Source organism: Malaclemys terrapin, chromosome 2 (genome assembly GCF_027887155.1).
Source record: "Malaclemys terrapin pileata isolate rMalTer1 chromosome 2, rMalTer1.hap1, whole genome shotgun sequence".
NCBI lineage: Eukaryota > Metazoa > Chordata > Testudines > Emydidae > Malaclemys > Malaclemys terrapin.
In genome coordinates, this window is record NC_071506.1 from 153774096 (window position 1) to 153799972 (window position 25877).

A 25877-nucleotide genomic window follows, 5' to 3' on the forward strand; every position below is an offset into this window, starting at 1 on the left:
GAAACAACATCAAGAATCACACATACCTGAGCCAAATTCCTGCTTGGTCTAATGCCACTCAGACGAAGGCTGTTACACAAGAGACGAATTTGACCCATTATTTTATTTAACTTACCCCACAGGATCATTTTTGAAATACCATATCCTTGTAGCATTTACCTTCACGGAAACCTTGTTGGCAAGTCCTTCTCGGGATTTGCGATAACCATTTTCTAGCTTGCCTTCCCTTTTGCCGTCTTTATCTTTTTTCTCAGATTTCTTCCTTAAACGGAGTGCTGTGTGCCAAGATGTTGACTTCCTGAAGACAGAACATTAACATTGTGTTCAACTCTTTTGAGCCCTCAGCAGGGCACTGTTCTGTTTAACTTCACTTGCATTGGAAAATTTTAATGTCTGTAATATCTCAGACACAAGATTGCAGAGTCCAGTCCTGTTGAGTATGGGAGCTGTAAAGGAAACTCACAAAATATCTTCAAGAAATCTTAGATTTCATGCTAAAAGTATCAATTTTGATCTCAGTGTATTTCTGCAAAAAATTACAAAATTAAAGGATGCAGGGTAAGAACAAGAGACATTTTGCCTTTGTTTAAAACTGTAGACAAAATGAAAGGATCAATGAGAAGCATTGTAATGTATGGAATCTTACCTATGAAGCTAAGCCTTTCATAAAATCATGGACACTGTCAGTCAAACACAGCAATGGCCCATCAGTCCTGTCTCCAACCACAGGCACTGACTTTTCAAAGTGATGGGGGGTGCTTGACCCCGGCTCTGCCCCCACTCCACTCCTTCCCCCAAGACCTTCCCGCCCCCCAAACCCCACCCCTTCCCGCCCCCCCCGAGTGCGCCGCATCCTTGCTCCTCCCCCACAGCCTCCTGAACACCACAAAACAGCTGTCCATGGCAGGCGGGAGGCACTGGGAGGGAGGGGGAGGCACTGATTTGTGGAGCCCGCTGGTGGGCCAGAGGTGCTGGGCGGAACTGCCGGTGGGTGCTCAGCACTCGCCATTTTTTCCCTGTGGGTGCTCCAGCCCCGGAGCACCCATGGGGTCAGCGCCTATGTCTCCAACACTGACCGACAAATGTTTCAGATACAAATATAACCCCCCCCCCCCAAATTATCCAATTTTCCAATACCACAGTATGGGGAGAAATATACTTTCATGCCAACAACCACCTTTGTACTTTAAAGCACAAAAACTAGCAGCCCCGGTAATCTCATCTTAATTGGTGTAACTACAGTTTATTATTCTTATTAATAGAAATGCCTAATTCTTAATAAATTATTCCATTTGAAGTTTGCCTTAATTTCCATTTCAGCTCTCTTGTTTCTTTTATTATGGGAAAGGGTTAGTTTGAATGCACAATTAGCCATCTCTCAATAACATTAGGTATCATTTCAGGAAACCTCAACTGCATTTGTAATAAAGAAAATACCTGCATGGGTTTCTTAAACATTTCTATCATAGCCAACATCCAACCTATAAATCAGTTTTACTGATACCAAGACACACCAGATATCTTCCAGGACTTCATCACACATGATGTCCATTTCCGTCTGGAAGTTCACATAAACTTTTAGTTTAGAAGGCTCAAATCCTGATTTAATTGTAAACCTTTCTACAAAATGCTCAAGTAACATAAAACATGTGCAAACCCTCTTCTCTTCTGAAGAAATCCAGACACTCACTTGATTGTTCCATCATGGTTGTCAATGATGACTGCACTGGTATGCCCCAAGACATAGCCGGGAATCCAGCCCTCGGCTGCAGGGCACTGGTCAGTGGCGGCTCTGAACACCAAAAACATGTTCTGTTGGTTGCTGGCTAGAATTTGCACGACCTCTCCTTGGTAGACATTTATCTCATCCTCCTTCACTGCCGTGTAATCGTGTGTCACCAGCATGGTGGAGATATTGCTACTGCTGCTACTTTCACTCTGTAGTATTAATGGGGTAGGGGCAGAGAAGGGAGGGGAAAAAATGGGATTGAGTTTAGCGCTCACACAGAGGACACTTAAAATTACATTGTACTGCAACACTAAACAATGTGTAGTCCCAGGAGTTTATCCTTCTTTTTGCACATGCCTGGTCTACTGTATCTTTGTCATTTACACAAATAAAATATACTAATACCTGCCATTACAGAAAGCTGGTGAAGAAATGGGGATTTCCCCCCACATTTGTTACATTTATTATTCTCTGGATCCCAGTTTTATTGAAGCTTCATGACACCCCCTTTTACTACCTACAAAAGCAAACTACAGTATATGGGATTAGCCATTAGGAGGCATTATAAATCACAATTTGAAAGAGACCAAAAATTAAGGCTAGAACCCAACCTAATCAAAGCTGGGAAATTCAGCATTGAAGCAGATGATCATTCTCACCTTGCTTCATTTGTTGGAGCTTAGGACAGTAGCCCAATCTTGCATATTGCGTATAATAAGGAACAAAAGGGCAAAATGAATTAGCGTTTGTTATTGTCTCTCTAAAACATTAATGCTTGCCAGTTTCGTTTGTAAAGACTAACAGATTTATTTGGGTATAAGCTTTCGTGGGTAAAAAACCCACTTCTTCAAATGCATTGATCCACTCCAAGTATCTGAAGAAGTGGGTTTTCTCCCATGAAAGCTTATGCCCAAATAAATCTGTTAGTCTTTAAGGTGCCACTGGACTCCTCGTTGTTTTTGTGGATACAGACTAACACGGCTACCCCCGATAGGTTAGTTTGTGTGGTTTTTTTATTCTTTATTTTTAAATATGTAGGGTGAGATGATAAATTACCTACTTTTTAGGGTTTTTTTTGTTTTTGTTTTTAAAAACCCTCTCCCTTGCACCCCACCTCCCCGAAAAATAGAGCATTAATTTACCCATTTATAGCTATCCTTTTTCTCATATTCTGTCAGTAAGTACAACCATTAGAAGCGCCTGTAGTTACAGGCATGGACTCAACATTGTATGGGTATATCTGAATTTTTTGCCTTTCTCCTTAATAAGCATTGGCAACAAATGTAATGGCTGATCAATAACTCAGATGATGTAAATCACACTATCAAAGTTTTTCAGCCAAGAAAAGTTATCTGTCCTGACAGTGGTCCCACCTGAAAAATCAGGTCTAGCTATTTCCTCTTGCAACTACCTTATGCTTGCTTCTGAAGTTTAATGAATGTCAACATACAATTTCTCATCAGACTAACAAACCAACTCCATATAGCTTGGCCCTGAACCATCCAGTTCCCTTAGGAAGGAGTTAAAAGTAAGCCAACCTGTAAACTGGGGGACTGGATGATTCCAGAGAATAACAATGTGGCATAAGTGTTGCTGCTCTGACTATATCTTAAGTCAATGACTATTATCACTACCACCACCCAATGGCTGGTCAATAGCCCAAAGACATTAAGCTGATGGTGAAAAATCCCCAACAGAAAATGCACCCTCTGCTGGCAGTCTCAGTAGAGAGGGCAAGAATTCAACTGTCTCCCCATTATTAAGCCACTCCTATCTGATAATCAATATAAGCAGTCTATGTCCTGAAATAACAAAATTTCATTTTCACCTGTAAGTGAAAATGAAAAGAAAATGGGCCACAATCTGCTCAGTTACATCAATATTAAGTTTCTTCAGATTTACACCAGTGTACATGATAGTTTGGTCCAGTGTTTAATATGTGGTCGTGGTCAGGAGAGTAAAGCCTGCTCGAATGGCACCTTCTTATTCAACACAACTGCTTCTGGTGTATATTCTGAGACATCACTGTAGGCAGCATGGTTCCACACACAGTGCACTGGGCTGGGAGTTCTATTCCTGGCTCTTCCATCTACCAGCTGTGCGACCGTGAGCATGTCACCACACCTCTCAGTGCTGCTGTTTCTCCTAACACTTTTGTGTGTGTCCCATCTATTTTGAATTCAAGTTATTAGGGGTAGGAACTCCCTCTGATTATGTGTTGGCACAGTACCTAGCACAGTGGGGTCTTTAGACACTACTAAAATATCTTAGTATTACCTGTAATACTGCTCTGGTGATTAAAGTATGTACGTACTGCATTTCACTCCCAGTATTATGACAGAGCACAAAGAGCTCTGGGTGAGGGAACAGGATTTTATTCTGGGCTGCATACCCCAATAAGATAATTAACTAAATTCCAGTTAACTGACTTTGTATTACAGTTAATAATACTCAAGACGAAAAGAACCCAGGTTGACTCCCTCACCCTAGGGAGAGTCAATGGTCCCTGTAAACGGCATGTCTGAGGAGGGAGCATCTGCAAACTGCCTGCCCGGCCTGGGAGAGATCTTTCCCAGAGTAATTTCTAGAGCATATCATTTAGAAAAACATCCAATCCTAATTTAAAAATTGTCCACAATTGAGAATCCACCACAACCCTGGTAAATTGTTCCAAATGTTAGCTTCCCTCACTGTTAAAAATGTACGCCTTAATTCCTCTCTGAATTTGTCTAGCTTCAACTTCCAGCCACTGAACTGTATTATACCTTTTTCTGCTAGACTGAAGAGCCAATTATCAAATATTTGTTCCCCATGAAGGTACATATAGATTGTAATCAAGTCACCCCTCAAACTTTCTCTTTGTTAAACTAAATAGATTGAGTCCCTTGAGTCCATCACTATCAGCATGTTTTCTGACCCTTTAACTATTCTTGTGACTCTTCTGTAAACTCTTTCCAATTTATCAACATCCTTGAATTGTTTTCCAGCAGTGGCTGCACCAGTGGAAAGTACAGAAGTAAAATAATCTCTCTACTCCTACTCAAGATTACCTAGTTATCATCCTTAACTCTGCTGGCCATAGATTTCTCCTTGTGTCCCTTTGCTTTCCTTATCAATCTTCTGTAATTCCTAATTTCTGATTTATATTCATTACTATTAACTTCCCCTTTCTTCCATTTGCTATATATTATTTTTAAATTTTTTATAGCTGCCTTCACTCCCCTTCTGTACCAGGTAGTTTCTTTTTCTTTTTTAACCAATATGAGAATCTAGTTACACGTTCTTAAACAATTCCCAATTATCATTCACATATTTCTGATTAAATTATGCCTCCCAGCTGATTTGGCTTGTAATTGTTTTCAGCTTTGTGAAACTGGGCCTATTAAAGCATCAAGAACACATTTATTAGTGATCTGGACTTTATTCTGTTTGCACATTATAAATGTGATCAAGTCATGATCATTTGTATCTAAGTTACCTCTAATTTTTAGTTCTGTGATCAGTTCCTCTTTATCTGTCAAGAAGAGGTCTAATATAGAATTCCCCCATCTTGGATGCAACACTTTTTGAGTTAGGAGATTGTCATAATATTTAGAAATTCCAGGGATGTTTTAATACTGGCAGCAAGACACATTCCAGAATATGTCACTTAAACTCAAGTCCCCATGATCACGCAGCTTTTTTTCCTATCCATTATATATAGATGTGAAAGAAGCCGGCCATCCTGTTTGGGGGTCTGCAGCAGACACCAACTAATACCCCATCTTGTGAATTATCTGATAAGACATTGATCCATAAGCATTCAAGATAATTTTTTCTTGAGTTATCAGTGACTAGGAAACAGAGAATGCCATTTTTGACATAGAGTGTCATTCCCAGTCTCCTTTTGCCTGTTTGCTCCTTCCTAAATAGGTTATAACCATTGATTTTAACATTGCAAACATGTGAATCATCCCACCAGAACTACTTGCCAACTGCTAGTACTGTCAGGGAAACTGCACAGCAATCTAGCCCAAGAAGGGAAAACCTGAAAAGTACCATGTACTTCCCCCCATAATCCAAGCATTGTGTACCGTAAAAACTTAACCAAGAATTGTTTCCACATACTTGACAATCCTACTAAGTAGAAATCTTCTATGTTTTGAATAGGTGTTTCTCACAGCTTTTACAAGAGCCAGACTAGAAGGTTCATTTTATGTGTTTTTCAGGGTTGCCCCCTTTTCAGTTATGAAACAGAAACACATGCATATGTGAGTGCACGTGTATGTATATTTTTACACATATAATTTAACTACATCTATATATGTGTGTGTAAATATGTACAAACACACATCCACAAATGAATACACCTCTACCCCGATATAACGCCACCCGATATAACACCAATTTGGATATAATGCGGTAAAGCAGTGCTCCGCGGGGGCGGGGCTGCGCACTCCAGCGGATCAAAGCAAATTCGATATAACGCGGTTTCACCTATAATGCAGTAAGATTTTTTGGCGCCCGAGGATAGCGTTATATCGGGGTAGAGGTGTACATCAAATTTAAGGACAAACCTTCACAGCTCATTTTCTCCAATTAGTCAATCACAGAGTGAAGTCACTAAGTTAAAATATGTGACATCACCTTGTATGACGACAGAAAGTGACATTATAGATGTAAAATTAAGACCTACCTCTATAATCAAGCTAAAAGAGAAGGTGAGTTGTGAGGGAGAAGGCATATTTAGATAGTATTGGCTACTGTAGAAAGCAAACACAGAAATTATGGCCTCCCTTTCAAGTTTGCATGAATGTCCCTATTCAAAAAATGGAATTTTAATAATTGATTTAAAGCCTTATTTGGGAATGACAGAAGAAATTGATGTTTATTGCTTTAGTATACATAAAAATATCTTATCTTATTAATGCTCTATTCATTTATTGAAAAGACATCTATTTACCCTAGATATCACATTAACATAACATTCTGCTAGACTAAAGAAAAAGATAAAGGCAAGACAAAGCCAAACCAAATGAAAATTAGAAAGGAGACCAGATCAAATAAAAAAGAATACATGCAAAGCACAATTTTTTTCCTCGAAGGCTATTACAAAGGTAAGTGTAATAACTAAAACATCAAGAGAGAGCTCTATATGTTAAACAATTCTACCAAGAAGTGCATGCGTTTAAAAAACTATTGCAGGTTAGGTGATTTGCAATTGGTATTGTGTAGGAGCTGTGACAGGTACTGAAAAAACAAACACTTGTGAATACAACACTTAGTGAGGGAAAACCAAATGCTGGTAAAAGGCATGGTGACATGCCTATCACATTCACAGTGAGTGACATTCATTTGTTGTGCATTAAATTTGCACATGCCCCATGATCACTATGTTGCGTTTCCTGGTGGACATCGGTAGAGGATGCGGATTCTGTTAACCCTTTTTTCCCCACACACAAAAAAGTGCAGATTAAAAGGTTGAATCTCCAGATGCCCTAACACAGTTTCTTTTACATAGGGGAATAAAAACGTGGAGTGATATTTCCACTTTCTAACTTTTTGGGGGCTGACAGTGATAATGGTTTTTTTGGTTTGTGTGTTTTCAGTTGATACTTGGAAGCTTCACTGACCTGATATGGGATTTCAAGATGAGTGAAAAGAATGCTGCAGTTCAATTAAGGCTGACAGGAGTAAAATAAGGCAACCCAGGGAGTGTGACGTGGATGCCTCATCAAAGTCAAAACTATATAGTAAAAAAACAAAAAAGGGATGGATGTGTGTGTGTGTGTGGGGGAAGCCCCAAGACAATTGGCCAACCAGAAATTTAAAACACGCTGTTGGTGGCGCATAAACAGAGGCCATGTGATTGTCAAATTCAGCATGTTAATTATCTGCCTTCGGATTAGAGACAAAAAAGCCAGGAGAGCAAGTTAGTATGAATCAGACTAGTGATTTATGTTTTCAGCAGAGGTGGAAGTCACAACTTTGTTAGCAGTTGTGTTGTGTCTGTATACATATCACAAGTCTGTTTATGCATACACACACAGACATAGAATATATATTCTATTTGTTTGCGTAGAGAAGATATTGGAACAGTTGATTATTTCAGAGCAGTGCAGCACTGGAGAGCCAGAAGTTAGTATGGAGAGTGATGGTAACGCACAGAAGGGGAGCATGGGAAGGTTTTAGAAGAGCTCGCAGGACAGAGGTGCTCCGCTCTTACCCCATTACTTTGGGTGGAGTGAACTGACTGCTCGCTGGTCGAGGAGCATGTGCTCATGCGGTCTGTGTCCTTGCTGTGTGAAGAGTGGCGATGGACCTGGCGCTGGAGGGAGTCATTGTCCCCAGGGAAAGTGAAGGAGCCAGGGCGGCTGGCAGGGGATGCTGGGATGGAGCTCCAAAAGGAGCCCTTTTGCAGGGGACTGCTGGGTGGAAAGGTTTCCTTGCCAAAAGGAGAAGGGAAAGTCGTTGAGAGAGGAGAGTTCATTGGAGAGATGGCTCCTGGCCTTGGCTTCCCGAGCGTCAGAGATCCTATGCTGCTCCTTGAGCGATTGTCCTCCGAGCTCCCACGCAATTCTTTCTGGGCTCCGTCTGCTGACCCAGAAACGTTTCCAGCTGTCTTCCTGGGGCTCTCAATAACTTTCATCTTGGGAATCTGCTCAGCTTCTCTCTCAGGACCATCCGGTTCTGCAATGGGAGGGTGCCTGGCTGGCTGGCTGAGGCCAGTCTCTAGGGATGTGCTGTGGGGTGGCAGGGAGGGATTATGAATGGACATACCTGACATCTTGTCTGCCTCTGCTTGGGCGGAGGCTGCAGAGGAGACCAGGACTGGGGAATGGTGTCTGACAGGCTGGGGGATCCGGGAGGGCCTGCTACGGCTGGAGCTGGTAATCCCGCTACAGCTGCTGGGGCCGCTGCTGTTACTGCTGCCACCGCCACCGCTACTGTGGTTTTTCTGATATTCAATTGGTGATGTCAAGGCTGCAATTTAAAAATAGGGGAAGGAGCAGAGGGAGAGAGAAGAGGGCAGGTTAAAGCAGGATATGTTTAATGCAATCTTAGAGTTTGATCAAAAACGAACTTTATTCTTACATTACACCTTTAACCCACTGACCTCAAAATGCTTTACAGACATTAATGCTTCATGACATCCCTGCAAGGTAGGTTGGTGGGTAAGATTATATTCCCAAAACAGACGGGGAAGCTGCGACAGAGGTTAAGCAATTTCTCCTAGGTCACGAGTCAGTGGCTTAGTTGTAAATACCTGCCACAACTCCCAGCTCCCAGTCCTGTGCTCTAACCACCACATCCTGTTTCCAGCATGTCTTCTTACATGATTTTTAAACCAGTTCTTTCACAATGAAAAAAACCAATCTACGGTGAGGAAGAACGAGTGATTCAAAGCTAGAAACGCTCGTGTGAAGGTCAGTGAACGGAGCCTTTTGAGATCAGTGGCAATTACTAGCTTTTCCTAGCTTTCTCCTCGTGACACTAAATGTTACAGAACTAAATGCTGTTGAAAAAACTATGCAGTAATGCAACTGAAATACATTTATCCTGTAACGTTAGGCTGTCACTTTGGTTCAGCCCTCCAAAAACTCCCATTTGTTTAAAGTGGATACACTATTTCCTCATATCAGAGGGACGCTGATATGAATTTTTAATTCTTTCCTATAAAGCACTTTGAAATAGTCAATCACAGGCCACTCCACAAGTTCAAACATTTGTTGGGAAGTGAAAACAATGGGCATGTCCCCCCGAGCTGAAAGGCCTACCACCCCGGAAGAAAGAAGTCTTTTGGAGTATTACTTAAACTAGAGCAGATGAAATATGAAGGAAAGCAAGTAGTTGGGGCATCCAGTACCGAGCCTAGGGCAGAAAGATTAACACAAATGATTTACCATTCAAAAAATTACGCTGGTTTTCCAGAATTTGGTTGATTTCATGGATCCACAATAGGCGTATGCCTGGACTGGCAGAATGCAAAACAAAGGTCTCCAAGACATCCCCTGTTCTTGATGTTAGTGCAAATTTACATGGATCACTGTCCACGTTTTCCTCCAGGCAAAGACAACTCACCTTAATGAGAGAGAATTTATTGTATCTATTGTATTGCAAAGATACCATCAATAGCCCTAGCCAGGAGCTCTGAGCTTCTAAAGTCTTCAAAACATTTAAGATAATGATTATTTAATGTAGTCAGGATTACTGTAAAATAAATTATTAAATGAAATTAAGGATTAATGATGGATACTTGTCATCCTTGTCACATCACTTAAGATTTCACTCAATCACTAAGAGCATCTTGCATTTCAGAAACTATGACTCAAGGTCAGACAGAAGTCAAATGTGATCCATTCCACGGTAGCACAGTGAAATTCCCCTTAGTAGAGTCCTCCGCTCACTCCTTCCTTTTATTTAAAATACTACAGTAGTTTTGTACTTTAATCTGTAGTCTATAAAGATTCCACTATAAGAAAGCAACTATTTCCAAACAAGTACAAGCTGCCAAATCAGAGCAGGACTAGGAAGCATGGCTTGCATCCAGAGCTCAGTATAGCCATTCAGATCAACCCATGCACATACCAATTTACCCTCTTGCTCAGAAGCCCCCAGTCAGATTACTGCTGGGCGTATCCAACATAACTGTGCAGCACACTACTGCTTAAGGGCAGGGCTAAAATGTTTGAGGGATCAGTCTGTGGAAGTCGAGTCATGTGATTTGACAGGCATTCTAGTCAAGATTTCAGTACTGTTGGCAAGTATTCACATTTGGTTTGGGCTGAGATTTCTTGGGGACTAATACTTCAAGTTACTGCCTTCAAGCTTTACGATACAGACATGTTACTGTAAGGGCAGGTATTGCAATGATCTGTGATAAGATGTGAACACAGAGTTGAGACACAGCCCCTTAGTGTAGGGCATATCAAGTTACAATGAGTACATTTATATTACTGTATTTAAGGCAGAAGAGGTCTGAAAGCCGGCATGGAAAGATTTTAATGTGTTGTCACAGCTGAGCACAGAATTGTTTGCATGTGTTTTTAGTAGTGAGCTTAATGCTACCATTCTTCTAGGTTTACTGGTAAAGACATAGGTTCATGAGTTGGTAGGCCATTACCAGAAAATGATTACCTTGGTACCCCACTGTACAAACCCTATCATGCTCACAGACAACAGTTACCTTGATACTGTTTTTAAACAAGAATCCCGGCATGGAGAAACCTTTCTTTTTATCTAGTGGCTCACTGAATATGACAATCTGCTCAAACAGGAAGACCCGCCTTTCTTTGCAACGTGGCAGAAGTCCTGTGTCCTGGTCTGTGACCAGGAATGTGTCCTGCAGCAGGAGTTTACCCTGGGCTACAATTTTACCCTAAAAAACAGAAGCAGAAACAAATTCATTTAATCCATTAGTTAATTTTTCTGAACCTCTCCAAGAAATAAAACCTCATTACAAGGGTTTTTTAGTGTTCAGAGTAGTTTTTATGTATGTTCACTGATTGATACATGAGAGAAAGGCACTCACTCACTCAAAAAATCATTTGTATGCAATTGACTAACTTCTTGCAAGAAGATATTTCAAAATGATAATGTCATATTGAAAACATTTCCCCCACTGGTAGTTCCTGAGGATCAATTTTACTCATATAGGAGTCAAGCAATGCGAGAGACAAGACAGGTCATGTTTTTGAGAAAGTCGGTCAAACGATGTACCAGGCTGGCCTGCTCTTGGGCAGGGCTCACTTTAAGATTCTCCTTTCCCATTTTGCATTAAAACAAATAAGTAGGAGCAAAAATTTGCTTCCCAGATAGTTAGAAATGCAGAACCATCCCAGATACAATATACATTCATCTGGAAATAGGTCATAAAGAGAACAGAAATGTATGCACCATTTTAAGAAAGAAAACCAACTTACATCAAATCCTTGAAGGCGACCAACATTCATCATGTCGTTGCACCGTTTCGGTACTATGCACATGACCTCTACAGCTCTCTGTTAAAGCCAAGGAGAGAAAATCAAAATTTAACTCTCCAGTGGTGGATTGTGTGTGTCATGGCAGGGCCTTTACAATATAGTTCAGTGTATTTAATCAGCAGGACAATTAGAGCTGAAACAGAACAGTAGTTTTATATAACCCGACTTGTTCACAAGCACTGCACTGGAAGTAAAAGAAGTGTGGAACACAGGTAGGTAAGTCAATAAAGAAAATGCCAAAAGTACCTCTAGTTCTGTTGTGTCAAGGTTAGCTTTTTTAGAGTATTTGAGGAAGTCCTGTAAGGGAAAAGGTAAAATTATCTCAAGTCCAAACTGGCTCCTATTTGTGTGAGAATTAAATGTTCCAAAAGATGCTAAGAAAATAATAAAAATACTTAATTTTTCAAAGCCTCTTTCTGACATGCGTTAGGTATGTTTTTAGTGCTAAGCTTCACATCTGATTTCAGATCATTCAAGAACATTTACTGAGTCATCAATCCTCTTTGGTAGAAAGGGCTAATAATACATTTTGCCAAACACTCAGACAAAAGGTGCTAAATGAATTATAAAATTAATTAAAGAAAAAAATCAGAGGAAAATCAAACAAATTTTGCCTTCAGTTGCATGGGTGCAAATCCTAAGCCCTTCTACTACACTGAAGAGTTAATGTGGATTTACACTGGTTTAAACTGTATCAGAATTTGGTCCAAGCTATTTACTGTGATTCAGAGAACTGTGTGAACCCAAGTTAGGAAACAAACTGAAATACAGTATTAAAAATTCTGGTTTATGTCGAGTACGAAGAGCCCCTTCACCATTTACAATTCTACTACCCAAAAAACAAAGCCAACAGTAATAAGATTTTTCAGTTCTTCTTTAGTAAAGGTGGTTACACTGAAAGGGTACCCAGCATCACCTCACCTTGAGTAACAATTGGTATTTCATAATTCTCTGCACTGGTTTTATTAGCAAGTCTGTGAGCTGAAGTCTGTGGCCCAGGCGCTGCTTCAAGTCCTAAAGGTTGTAAAATGAAGAGCGTTAGCTTTAAATTTTACTGGTTTTACTTGGATATAGACCAGTACTTTTACTGTCAAGGAGCTAAGGCAGAGAGCACAAATGAATTTAATCTTGAATTTGTGCTCCAAATTCTCATTTTCTTGTGACAACCTTAAAAGCCATTCCTGTTTTATTTGTATCATCTTTATTCCCAAAGTATTCCAAATTCTGTCTTTTCAAAGCTTTTCTTATAACCAGGGGCCCCAGTTCTTCAGTCCTTACTTTGGATCCAAACCTGCAAAAGCTTATGCACATGAATTCAATGGTAATGCTCACATGCTTCAAGCATTTGCAGGACTGAGATCTTGAGGTGGTCTCATGGGGAGAGCTAGTATGATACTATGGGCAGAGAGGCTGTGATGATGTGGGAAGGGAGCTGCTGGCAAAGCAGTCACACAAATTCCTTTGCACTTCCTATGCCAGGGGTGGGCAAACTCCGGCCCGCGAGCCGTTTTAAGCCAGCCTGCAAACTGCACTACATGGTTCGGCCCTGCTCTGGTGCTTTAGACGGGGCGCTGGGTCGGGGGCTGCATCACACGGCTCCCAGAAGCCACGGCATGGCCTCACTCCGGCTTCTATGCGCTCCAATGTGAGCTGCAGGTGCAGTACCTGCAGATGGGGCAGCATGCAGCCATCTGCCCGCACCTCCACATAGAAGCTGGAGAAGGGACATGCCACTGCTTCTGGGAGCCACTTGAGGTAAGCACCGCTCGGCTCCTGCACCCCCTGAGCCTCTCCCCATGCCCCAACCCCCTGCCCCAGCCCTGATCCCCCTCCCGCTCTCCAAACCCCTTGATCCCAGCCTGGAGCACCCTCCTGAACCCCAAACCTCTCATCCTCAACCCCCACCCAGAGCCTGCATTCCCAGCCAGAACCTGCACCCCTCCTGCACCCCTGATCCCCCTCCCGCCCTCTGAACCCCTAGGTCCCAGCCCAGAGCTCCCTCCTATACCCCAAACTCCTCATCCCCAGAGCCCGCACCTCAACCCAATTTTGTGAGCATTCATGGCCCACCATACAATTTCTATTCCCCGATGTGGCCCTCGGGCCGAAAAGTTTGCCCATCCCTCCTGTCCTATGTGCTGCAGAAAGGATTTCTATTCCAGGCCACATAATCCTGTGTTGATGGCCACAAAGAAATAAACCAGGGATGAGGCTTCAAAACAACCTCTCCACAGATCCAGTCTCACCAATATCTGTGCAATTACTGAAACTGCTATTCTAACTCACTGGCTGGAATAGCAACCCTCAAAAGGGACCAGCAGCCCTCCAGGGGACCAGCAACCTCAAACAACTCCCATAGCCTGGCAATGAAAGGCGGATTTTACTTTCTCAACAGCCCCTCATTCCACCCAGCTAGAGCTCAAATACTCCTGCATTCTGGAGGGTAGAATGGATTTTATTCTTAGTTTATTCATAAAACATTCCCACCAACTTCAACAGTGCTTTTGTCAGAATCACGAATACAGAATCAGTGTCTCAAGGAGGTTTTACCCCTAATTATAAAATGAACAGAAATTACCTTTATAGTTCATATCATCTGCTTTTTAGTTTACTTATTTTTGCTACTGTCAACTTTTCTGCCTTATTTAAGGCCCTCAGGGTTGATCTGTAGAACTGGCAGGAGATCTGAACATAAGCTACTATGACAAACATGTAAGACAAAACCTTAAGCTAAAGGGTTTTGTCTTAACACCTCATGTTTTGTCTACAGTAGCTGAATTTCTGATGAGTCTTAAAAATACTGTATAGCGAAAACAAATTTTGCCATTTGCATTCATATTGTAATTCATCCCTCTGTCTGCATTACTGCTTAATAATAAGTATAATACACCTCTACCCTGATATAACGCTGTCCTCGGGAGCCAAACAATCTTACTGTGTTATATTGAACTTGCTTTGATCCGCCGGAGTGCGCAGCCCCCCCCCCCCCCCCCCGGAGCACTGCTTTACCGCTTTATATCTGAATTCGTGTTACATCGGAGTAGAGATGTACATTAAAAACACCTGCCTTGGCCTACCAAGAGTGAAGCTCACTCATTTGGTATCAATGAATGTATCTCAAATTTGAATACCAGCAGCCCCCTTCTGAGGGTAGTGGCAGTGGTGCTAATCTATCTCTTAAAGAGCAACAAAATTCAAGAGCAAAGAAGAACTCTCATAGTCTGGAATTAAACCCAACTTCCACCCTGAAAATGTATGTTACTCTCAGACTTACCTCAAAAAATGTATCAATGTATTCCGAGACAATGTGCTCAGACTTTGGTTTGTTTTGGCAGTAAACTATGTACATGTGCAACCTTCTCTCCTAGGAAGGATAAACAAAGAGACACAAAGATAATGAACTGCAGTCAGAAAAAAAGTGACAGGCTGAGATGGAGTATAATAAAAAAAGCATATATATCTAAATGTATCCTTCTACGTTAAAAGGGTCATTCTGCCTTCTGGTAGAATAAATTCTGTATTAAGAACAAATAAGCAGGTATACTTCAAACATAAATTAAGAAATTAGCCAGAAAAGAAAAATCCTCAAATAGTTTGAAGTATCTAAGAGTTACTATTAGTTGAAAACTGGATACCTCTGACCCAAAAGTGTAACTGTACATGCAGAAGTTATAGATCTGAACATGGTACTACCCAAACATCCACACAAATACACCTGACATTGGGACACCGAGAACGATAAAATCATGGAAAAACAGACAACTGAGTTGCATATAATACTTTGAATTTCAAAGTATTTCACAAAATTAACATTTGAGATATTATTTATCATAATTACTTCTAAGGTGCTGATTACTGTGGTATCCAAGTGTAGTGCATTATTTTAATTTCCATTTTACAGCAAGGCGGGAAGGAAAAAAAGGTGAGTGACTTGTCTAATGCTGCAGAGAAAAGCTCAGAATTAGAATTCATGAATTCCTGGCTCTTAAAGTTGTACCTTTTTCTTCCAAGGTAAGTGGTAAAAGGAGACATATGATGTTAGACTAGATACAGAGCTAGAAAATCAATCCTCCATAGGTCACTCAGTTCTCCCAGTGCCAAACAGATCTTTTCCACCTAGAGTTTTTATTACTCTGTAAGTACTGCATTAGGATTTGAGAGGATATTTTTTTCATCTGGTCATATGAAACTACAGCCTCCTAAAAGAGGAGCTGAGATTGACTTGAGAGACAGGTACCCTGTTAACAATTTTCTCCACAAGAAGGCATTGCAAACAAAAATTAGACTCCGTTAACCTAATTCTGTGTCTCTGCCTCTTACCCTGTGTTATTTTATTCTACTGACTTTTCACCTGTGCTGCTCCACAGATAAATCCTTTATATAGTGAGGTTAGTCACTAGTAATACCAGCCATTGGCACTACCTGCTTGAAAGAGGATGTTTGTACTTACATGCTTAACGAAGAGGGATCCCAGTTTTTCTGGATCTTCAAGGCACTTCTCCAATTCTCCTAAAAAGAAGCTGAACAAAGAAGAAATCATTTAGCTTGTACCACATTATATGGCAACAGGTAATATTAAAACAAAGTGGTGGTTGCATTCTTTGTGTTCACACTCTCTTCACTGCTGTGATCCTTGTCCTATCTGCAACTGAAGTCTATATAAAGAATATATTGCAGGGCTTCAAAGCAAGAGGCATTTTTAAGTAAAGAACAAAAAGAAGCAACATAGTGATTCATCATTGCAATCCTTTTGTTTGCTATGGGGATTCAAATTTCTCTTCTACTCATTCTGAATCCTTGATGTGCTCATAACTACACTACCACTGAAATTTGAGAATAAAAACTGTTTTTGACCATTCACAGGTTAGCCTCTCACTGTCAGAAGAATAGGTAAGTACCGCGCATGTTACTGCATAAGATACGTGATTTTTTCTTTTCCTTAATGCATTCTTAATAGGATCAACTAAATAGTCACATTAAATGTTATCTATACAAGATAGGTCAATCCAAATGCTTGATATGTTTACATATTTATTCTGAATAGTTTCCATACATATAACTATAGGAATAGTCTCAACTCAGAAATTAATTTTAACTGTAAAAGTGTAGGACCAGCTGCTCTTAATTTCTTGTTACTTGTTTTTATAACCTTTGAAACACTTTTATTGCCATCTAGTATTGTATAGATGTAGGGTTTTTTCCCTGTGTGCATTCAGTATGTTATAAAATTATCTTCTACCAGTAACAGATAATTCTTAAATTAAAAACATACATACTCTCTGTGCCAGTCGTAAATTTGGTGAATGTTGCCGAATACAATCTTGTCTTTCCCCTTCATGTCATCAGGTACACCATCTTCTTTCATAAGTGCCATGTAACCCTGAAACAATCCAGAGCAATTCTTTGTGAAATGTCCAGGTTTAAACGGTGGGTTTCTTTCTCTCTCTCTCTTTAAGGAGCTTAAGAATTTTTAAACTGCAAGCTCTTATTTAAGTCACTTAATCAATAGGGTGTAAGAATCCAATATTACATGTAGCAGTGTATTTAGCTGTCAAATTAACAATTTTATTGAAATAAGATTTGTCTCAACTATATTTAAATTTAGCCAGTTTTTTTAATTTCATTTTTCAGTGTATTTTCACTTCCCACAAGTACATGAAATCAAAGTTTCACATTTCCCAGTTTTAAAAAGCATTTCTTTTCACATTTGGCCTGGTAAGCCTTCTGTTTACAGAGACCACATTGTGGTCCCAAATGACTTTATGATGTCCCATCTGAAACACTGAGGGTAACAGGCTTTTTTTTTTTTTTTTTGCCTTATAGCTTCCCAGCCCTATGACCTTGTACAATTATTGAAAAGGGGTATACTTCTCCATCTATTTTATTGTCATTTTTTTTTACATTATCTTTCACAAAGCATCTTTCAAAGCACAAAGATGCATAAAATGAAAGAAATACAGGATTATCTGGATGGTACCCCAATAAGAATTTGACAAATTGTCTCTCATCAATGTCTGTAAGAAATCCACAGTAATAAGAATTTTTAAAAAATCTGAACCTTAACTTGTACTAGAGTTCCCTTCTTACTAGTTCCCATTTAAGCACAGTAAAAAGAGTATTTGTCAACCACTAAACTTGGAATACTTAAGACCTTGTACATTAGCACTGACCTTCAAGCATAGCATGCACATAGAATAATACTTTGATCCCACCTATTTAATAAACACTAAGTCTGTATAACTGTTTGTTTAGTACATTTAAGGCCTGGAGTATCTGATATTTATTAAAAAAAAAAAACAACTAGGAGTCCTTGTGGCGCTTTAGAGACTAACAAATTTACTTGGGCATAAGCTTTTGTGGGCTAAAACCCACTTCATCAGATGCATGGAGTGGAACATACAGTAGGGAGGTATAAATACATAGCATATGAAAAGATGGAAGTTGCCTTACCAAGTGGGGGGTCAATGTTAACGAGCCAATTTAATTTAAAGTGGAAGTAGGCAATTCTCAACAGTTGACAAGAAGGGGTGGAAATCACTTTTGTAGTATTAATGAGCCAATGTAAACAAGGTGGCCCATTTCAAACAGTTGACAAGGTGTGAGTATTTAGCAAGGGGAAATTAGTTTTTGTAAAAACAACTACAAAAGTGATTTCCACCTCTTCTTGTCAACTGTTGAGAATTGCCTACTTCCAACTTAAATTAAATTGGCTCATTGGCATTGACCCCCCACTTAGTAAGGCAACTCCCATCTTTTCATATGCTATGTATTTATACTTCCCTACTGTATGTTCCACTCCATGCATCTGATGAAGTGGGTTTTAGCCCACAAAAGCTTATGCCCAAATAAATTTGTTAGTCTCTGAAGTGCCACAAGGACCCTCATTGTTTTTGCGGATACAGACTAACAGGGCTACCACTCTGAAACCTGATATTTATTCAACACTCTGGGCTGCTGCCTCACCTAGGAGATGGCTTTTAATCCAGTTAACAGACCTGTTAACCAGCTCCTCTAAGGAATATGTCTAAACTTGGGAAAAAGGTAATTTTCTGGAACATATTTAGAACTAGCTAAATCAGGAAATCAGCAGATCTAAGCAATTTACAAAGCAGGTCAGTATCTTAATCCCCATTCTGCAGATGGGAAACAGACACGAAGAGGTGAAGAGACTTTCCTAATGTCACCCAGTAGAGCAGTAGCAGAGTTAGGAGTAGAAGCCAAGTCTCCTGAGTACCAGTCCAGCAGTCTATCCACTAGCCCACACTGCCTCAATTAATTAAACTGTGCCTATTGTTTCAGATGTTATTGGGTGTCACTATTTAAAACATTAATGATAAAGAACTAATCTTCTTATAAGGGAAAAAAAAAAAGGATGCATGAAATAGTGTGAAGGAGACACACTGGGAATTCTATATCAAATCCTGTTTTTTCTTAAATTCCTATAGAAAAACCCACACCTAAAGTAGACTCGTTCTTCTTCTTATAAAAGAAGAGTGTGCGAGCTACAAAGATGACTGGCAATGGGATTAATAAAAGCAGTTTAGAAAGGTTGAACTAACGTACCTCAACTACATAACCCAGATCTCGGACGTAATCTCGCTCCGTCTCCACTAATTCCTGTAAGACATAGCTACAAGGAGGGGGAAAGGTGAAAAAACATTCAGGGAGAAAAATGTATTCATGTGGATAAAAATTCTTAAAGAGGATTAAGAATGGGCATACAACATTTTACAAGTTTGCAGTTATGCACATTTAGTAAGGGAGAGTTTACATCTGACTTTCCGAATCTGGATGCTTCACTGTCTTCAGGTCATTCTTATTTCTTGTGTTTATAAACTACAGCTGCAGCAGCCAGGACTTTTGCTGCATGGGTCAGGACAATTAAAACATGAATTAAAAAGAATTCCAATATTTGACTCACAAGAAACAGCGCGAGATTCATAAGCAAACAAACTGAAGATGTCTTTATTATTTGAACACCGACATACATACGATTAATCTTCAATACCAGCTGAAATGTCAACGAATATTTCTGGATCTTCCCAACTATCATTTGAGTTCAAGGTAGAGAAAGACGGTTTCAGGAAAAAGCAATGATTAATGGTTTTTGGAACCTAAAAATACCCTTGAGAATATTTAAAAGCCAGCATCCTCCTCCATGAAGGCTGAGACTGACATGTTTGACAGGACTTTTGGGTGAACTTAGTACTGGAAATAATATGCTTGAGAATTCTCTTTGAACAACAGCTGGTTTTCAGGAAGAACCAAATCATCCATTTGATGCCTAACATGCAAGCTGGAAGGGAAAAAGAACTACTACTTCTGTTAAATTAAAACAGTCTGTTTTGAAAGGATGCAAAGGACTTTATAAATGTTACCTGATTGAGAACAGAGGGGAAATATAAATTTGTAAGCCAATCTTACTGTCGTCTTTTTAAAGAGCTGGATTTCCTTTCTTCCATTTCATCTATGGGTGATGAGGAAGAGAGAAGGGAGTTGTCTGAAGGGTTGAAAGATGGACTGCTGCTGTCACCTTGGTCTACCAACAGTGAACTTGGACGATCTTCCAGTGCCTAAAAGTGTATTCATAAAATGTTGCAATATTTATTTATCTTGCCTTCTATTCATGCTGTTTTTAAATGCACAAAGCACTGCACAAAATGAATACACATTTACAGTTGTTAAAAAATATGGAACCTCTGTTTGATACTCAAGTGTTTACATTACCTTAGTGAGTTAAAAAAAAATAAGACAGCGCTCTAGGGTGGCCATTAAAAAGTCAAAATTTGTCACACTGTTACCAGTTTTATTCTACCTACAGGAAAAATCTGTGATAACTGTTGGTAAATGCTGAATTTTTAATAGAGATTACTATAATGAAGTTAGAACAATTTAAATCCTCACCATTGCATTTAAATGACAAGGGCAGAAAAAATTCAAGGGGACTCACAAAACCCAAAAACCCAACTCACCCCCTCCAAAGAGACGACCTCTCCCTCTTCTTCTTTATAAGGCAGGGATCGGCAACCTTTGGCACGCGGCCCACCAGAGTAAGCTCCCAGGCGGGCCGGGACAGTTTGTTTACCTGCAGCATCCAGAGGTTCGGCCGATCGCAGCTCTCACTGGACGCAGTTCGCTGCTCCAGGCCAATGGGGGCTGTGGGAGGCGGCGCAGGCCAAGGGATGTGCTGGCCGCCACTTCCCACAGCCCCCATTGGCCTGGAACAGCAAACTGCGTCCAGTGGGAGCTGCGATCGGCCAAACGTGTGGATGCTGCAGGTAAACAAACTGTCCCGGCCCACCAGCGGATTTCCCTGATGGGCTGTGTGCCAAAGGTTGGCAATCCCTGTTATAAAGTATAAGTAGAAGTTCAGGAATAATTTTTCTTCAGCTTGTTTGTTTTTTTTCTTTCTTTCTTTTAAGCACACTCTAAGCTTTTCAGGGCAGGAACTCTGTTTTACTCTCTGTTTGTCAGGGGTGAAAGTAGAACGGTACGGTGTACCGGTAAGAAGCCGGTACCAGCCCATATGCAGCCGACGTCACTGCCCCTTCCTCCCCCGTTGGCCACTCTACCGGCAGGGCCGCGGACTGGAGGGATGGGGGGTGCGGCAAAAGGGACAACGATGTTAAAGCGCTACTGGAGTGCTTTAACATCGTTGCCTCTTTTGCCCCCCCCTCGGGCCACCGACAGGTGAGGGCAAAATGGGCAGCTGCCCTGGGATGGGGCCAGGCAGCGCAGATGGGCTGGCTGGGGGAAGCTGACCCCCAGCCCCGCCCCTTCCTTTAAGGTCTTCTATATGTTTCAAAGCAGACAAAAAAAATTGCACAAGACCAGTTTTAAAAAAAAATTTGCAGGTCACCTTTAATCCTTTGGTTTCACAAAACTGTCTTTTCTCCGCACCTGCACTACATACAATAGTAACTGTCATTTATACTCTTCAAAATGAACTGTCAAAACCAGGGGCAAAATTCTGTGTTGAAAGAGGGTGCAGTTCCATTGCATTTGGAAGCCAGACAGCAAATATCATTTTATATGGTTTTGGAAAAGGAGGGGTGTTGGAGAGATTGTGTGAAAGACTGTTCTAGAAAGTATTTATTAAGTCAGTTTAACTCCAACCCATAGGGTCAGGTCTTGCTGCAGCTATTTATCATATTTCCCCCCAACATTACAGTAAGATGCAGCTGAACCGCACCCTGCTGAGTCAGATGCACTATTCAAGACCTTGAAATCAATAAAAACCCAGTAGGATTTGACCTCATACACAGACGGCCCGAAAACTAGGAGCAACTGATCTGTGTTGGTGAATAATCTGATGGGAGAATGATATCACCACTTGAGACTACATAGAGCAATCATGAAAACAGTTAGCGGTGCTGAACAAGCGTTGCTAATCACAGATAGTTTTATTTATTAAAATCTGATTTAGTTTTCCAGTGTGTCACATTTAAAAATACATCCTCTACCTTTCCTGTATAATGAAGTAAAAACTAAACCTCAAAGGTATTATGAACGCATACACAAGCTAACAAAGAATTACGACATATAATGAAGTCAGAACTGTCCTCAGCAAGAGGAAAATGTGCCTGGTTCTGCATCTTAAAGGTATTCAAAGAAAGAAAAGTTTGGAAATAGTTTGTCACCTGAAAATATGAGATGAAAGTACTCTGCTGCAAACCAAGCTCTACACTACTTTAACACTGACCTCTGAGTATGCTTTTACAAAGTATTAAATTCTATCTCTTCAAATAGCAATAAAACTCTCATATTTTTGATGTATTTTACTTGAGCAAACAAACTACTGTGAGGTAATGAAAGAGCATCTTAAATAGAAGCTTTACAGTTAACTCTGCTTGGCTTGTTTCATTCACTTGTTCCTGGACAAGACATACTGTGAAATCTTTGGGGCAGGGACTCTAAAATGTAAGTTTATATACAGAGTATTGCACAGTGGAACTTTGATCCTTGATTGTGCTGCTAGATGCTACTGCTATACAAATAAATTTAAGTATGTTTCACATTGACTGGTAATCTTTTCTCTCTGAATATATGTATATTCCATATATGCTCGTACATTCATGAATACATGCCACTTTGCATGCATAAAGTTTTGAGACTGCTTTTGAAATGGATGATGCTACATGTTGGAATTCATAGGTAAGTGTGTTGGAACTTTTTATACAGTGGGGCCGTTTGGAGTTGCCTTAGCTTCTGAATCATGTTCATCTTCCAATCAGTCTCACCATTTTACTTTTGACGAGTTCCTCAATTGCGCTGACTAGTTCTGCTGCACTGGGTGTCTCAGAGCTGGTGGGGCGCACCAATAATCGAGAAGATGCCTGTGCAATGACAAAAAAGGGAAAATATCATGTTTACTTTAATTTGTCACAGGCTGTCAAGATTCCTCTTTCAAGTACCTTTTCAGGTCAAGCTACCCAGCAAAGATTTCCCTTTAATTTAAGAATAAAACGTTTCCTTAGAATTACACAACTGAACTCTAAAATTTTTAAATAAACCCTGATACACATTGAGAACTGTCCATGCACAGTTTTAATCTATTTCAATTAGTAGGATGTATCTTCATAATTCTCTTTAACACATTATAGATCTGGGAAACATCCTTGGGAAACTTTCAACTGCTGACTACTATAAAGTCTATCAGGACAGCCATATAGATTGCAGTGACTGACCTGATTGACAGTGAACAATTTAAGTATTTTTCCAACTCTGTATATAAATAAGAAGCAATTGTAAAAATAATTACAACACACAAACCTTGAAACAGGATTAAAAAATAACCAAGAAAATAAATCAAGAACATTTACATTTCTAAAAGGAGCTGGGGTATATTTCCCAGATTGAATGGGGGAAATCAAGCTCACCATTCTGTGTGTCATCCATTTTCCCCAAAGGTAAGTGCAGAGTATAGAAGATCTCTGGCCTCACAAGCTATAAGATGCCAGTTTATAGCTACAACTGAGGGTAAAAGGTATTCACAGTAAAGGATTCTGGGAGAGGGCTATTAAATTCAGCTTCCGTAATTAGCAAACACTCAGCTGGTTTGCAGATTACATGTATCATTAAATAACTGGAAAGAGGAACAGGGTACAATATGAACCTTACTTCATATTAAGGAAAGGACGGATATACATCATGCAACACAGGCTAAACGGTTCTGCAAATGTTTCACATATGTTGGACAAACAAAGAAATTACATTCATAATGATTTTAAACAGAATGCTCTTGACTGTGGTTTTCAACCCCATTATTGAAAACGAGGACTGCAAAGATATGGGCGTGCTTTTGTTTGCCTCACTGAGAAAGGAACATGGGGTAGGATAAACGAGGGAATCACAACTAACTTTAAATGGAAAGGTAAGGGAATTGAGCCAAAGCAGAGACAGAACACAAATCAACGTAATGCTACAGTCAAAATTTACAAAAAGAGAAAAACAAAACACAAAAATAATTAGTTTTACAATATAACAACTGTACTGAAACATCAATATTGTTTATCCAAAAATAAATGCAAAAAACTCATAAGCTGCTATTCAATGCAATAAATGAATTGTGCAATGATTCTCCAAACAGAAGCATGTGTACTATACAAGAAATGCTAATGAAAAAAAATGAGTCTGTTATTTAGTGATATTAGAGAAACCAATATGGCCTCATACCTGGTGCTTGCATATACATTCAAAACTGAGCAAGCCCACATGCAATGGGCCTTTGGGACAGATGTTGCCAGATGTCACAATCCCACTCCCAAGTGCTACTAAAAACAACTTGACAAAACCTATGTCCTAAACGTGCATCCAAGACAAAGTTTAAATCTGGATGTGGATCAGAATCCAAACTACCATGAAGTTGGCAGAGTTTGGGTACAAGGTTCAGTCTGTTAGAGACAGACAGAAACACTATGGGAGCATGTTTCTGTCCTCCAAGGGATTCATATTAAAACCAAGTAAATCCTTCTCCAAGGTCTTGCTTACATCAGTGTTGAAAATGCATGAGGCAGATCATCATTCAAACATGGTTTTTTGCAAGCATGGTGATAATCTGGCAAGTGAGGGCAAAACATATCTTTTGGTGCGTTATAAAACACTGTGCTAAAGGTCCAATCTACACTGAAAATGCAAAATGAATGGAGACCAAATTATAACATGGCTTCCTCTGATATAATTGCATTTGTAAAACAGATGGACCTATACAATAAGGGCATTGTTAGTATGTGTTGTTTGTATCACAGTTACTGAATATACTGGTTAAGAAATTATGTTAGCAGCTTGCTAGCAAGAGTTTTTAAACATGATTCTCACCGACACTATTGCAACTCTAGCACACAAAGGGTCAGACAATTTTCTAACCAGCAGAAAAAAAAAAAAAACAATTTTTAAAAGAATAAAGAGATTTGAAGAGTATAATTTTTTTTTGATTTGGTCTCAGAAGTATTTCCCAGTATGTTCATCCATCATTTCCTGTATTGAGTTGGTTTCCAGTTCAGAAAAAAAGCAGGAAACTGGTGCATGCAGTACATGGAAAAAACGCATTGCAATCCAGAAAGTGTCTACTTAAATTATGATTGAGATTCCCAGGAGAAAACAACAAGAGTGAAGGAGAGAAAGAAAAAAAACTGTTGAAAAAAAAATCTGCTTTACTAAGAAAGGCGAATAACCGCCAACAAAACTCACTAACAATGAGCTCATACCATATATTTCAACACTTAAGTATTTTAAAGAGCACAATGGGGACAAAATGATATTAGAGGTGAGGTCCATGTTGCAGAAGTCAATAGAATTTCCATTTTAAAATCCTCTATTTTCCAGTTGTGACTGCCTCATAAAAATTTGATTCATGTTGAAAATTGAAATAAAACATCTCAAAACCTGAGAGTGTTGAGAGATTTTTTTTTAAATCAACAAAATATGAAAATACGATTCATTTGGCAGATTGATGATCTCTATCCAAAACTTACCAGTTACTGGTTTCAGATACAGTTTTGCATTCTCAATTTAAACTTGACTTTGTTAAACTGAACAGTTTCAGGCAGCAAGTCACTAATGTGGACTAAGGCTTTAGAGCACTTGAGGAAACTCTGGTGTGCTCATAATGGACATAGGACTTTATGTCGACATGAAAAACCATCTTCCTGTGCAAATGGAAAATGTTTGTAACAAAAACTCCAGGT

At 39.8% G+C, this 25877-nt stretch overlaps 1 protein-coding gene across 3 annotated transcripts in view; it reads right to left on the reverse strand.

The window, feature by feature from the left end:
• The window catches only part of TRIO (trio Rho guanine nucleotide exchange factor), a 433666-nt gene that overhangs the window by 24638 nt on the left and 383151 nt on the right, over window positions 1–25877 (reverse strand). For 2 of the 3 annotated variants that reach the window (XM_054017964.1, XM_054017965.1), the window contains exons 37-50: window positions 22932–23027; window positions 20116–20264; window positions 19255–19321; window positions 16968–17071; window positions 16142–16211; window positions 14966–15055; window positions 12613–12705; window positions 11938–11988; window positions 11632–11709; window positions 10896–11087; window positions 9613–9790; window positions 7935–8692; window positions 1691–1938; window positions 160–298 (exon numbers count right to left, since the gene is read on the reverse strand). In XM_054017964.1, the coding sequence (XP_053873939.1) occupies window positions 160–298; window positions 1691–1938; window positions 7935–8692; window positions 9613–9790; window positions 10896–11087; window positions 11632–11709; window positions 11938–11988; window positions 12613–12705; window positions 14966–15055; window positions 16142–16211; window positions 16968–17071; window positions 19255–19321; window positions 20116–20264; window positions 22932–23027 (2313 nt within the window). Of the gene's footprint in view, window positions 1–159; window positions 299–1690; window positions 1939–7934; window positions 8693–9612; window positions 9791–10895; window positions 11088–11631; window positions 11710–11937; window positions 11989–12612; window positions 12706–14965; window positions 15056–16141; window positions 16212–16967; window positions 17072–19254; window positions 19322–20115; window positions 20265–22931; window positions 23028–25877 lie in introns of those variants that run through there. The other variant, XM_054017966.1, reaches the window with a different exon arrangement.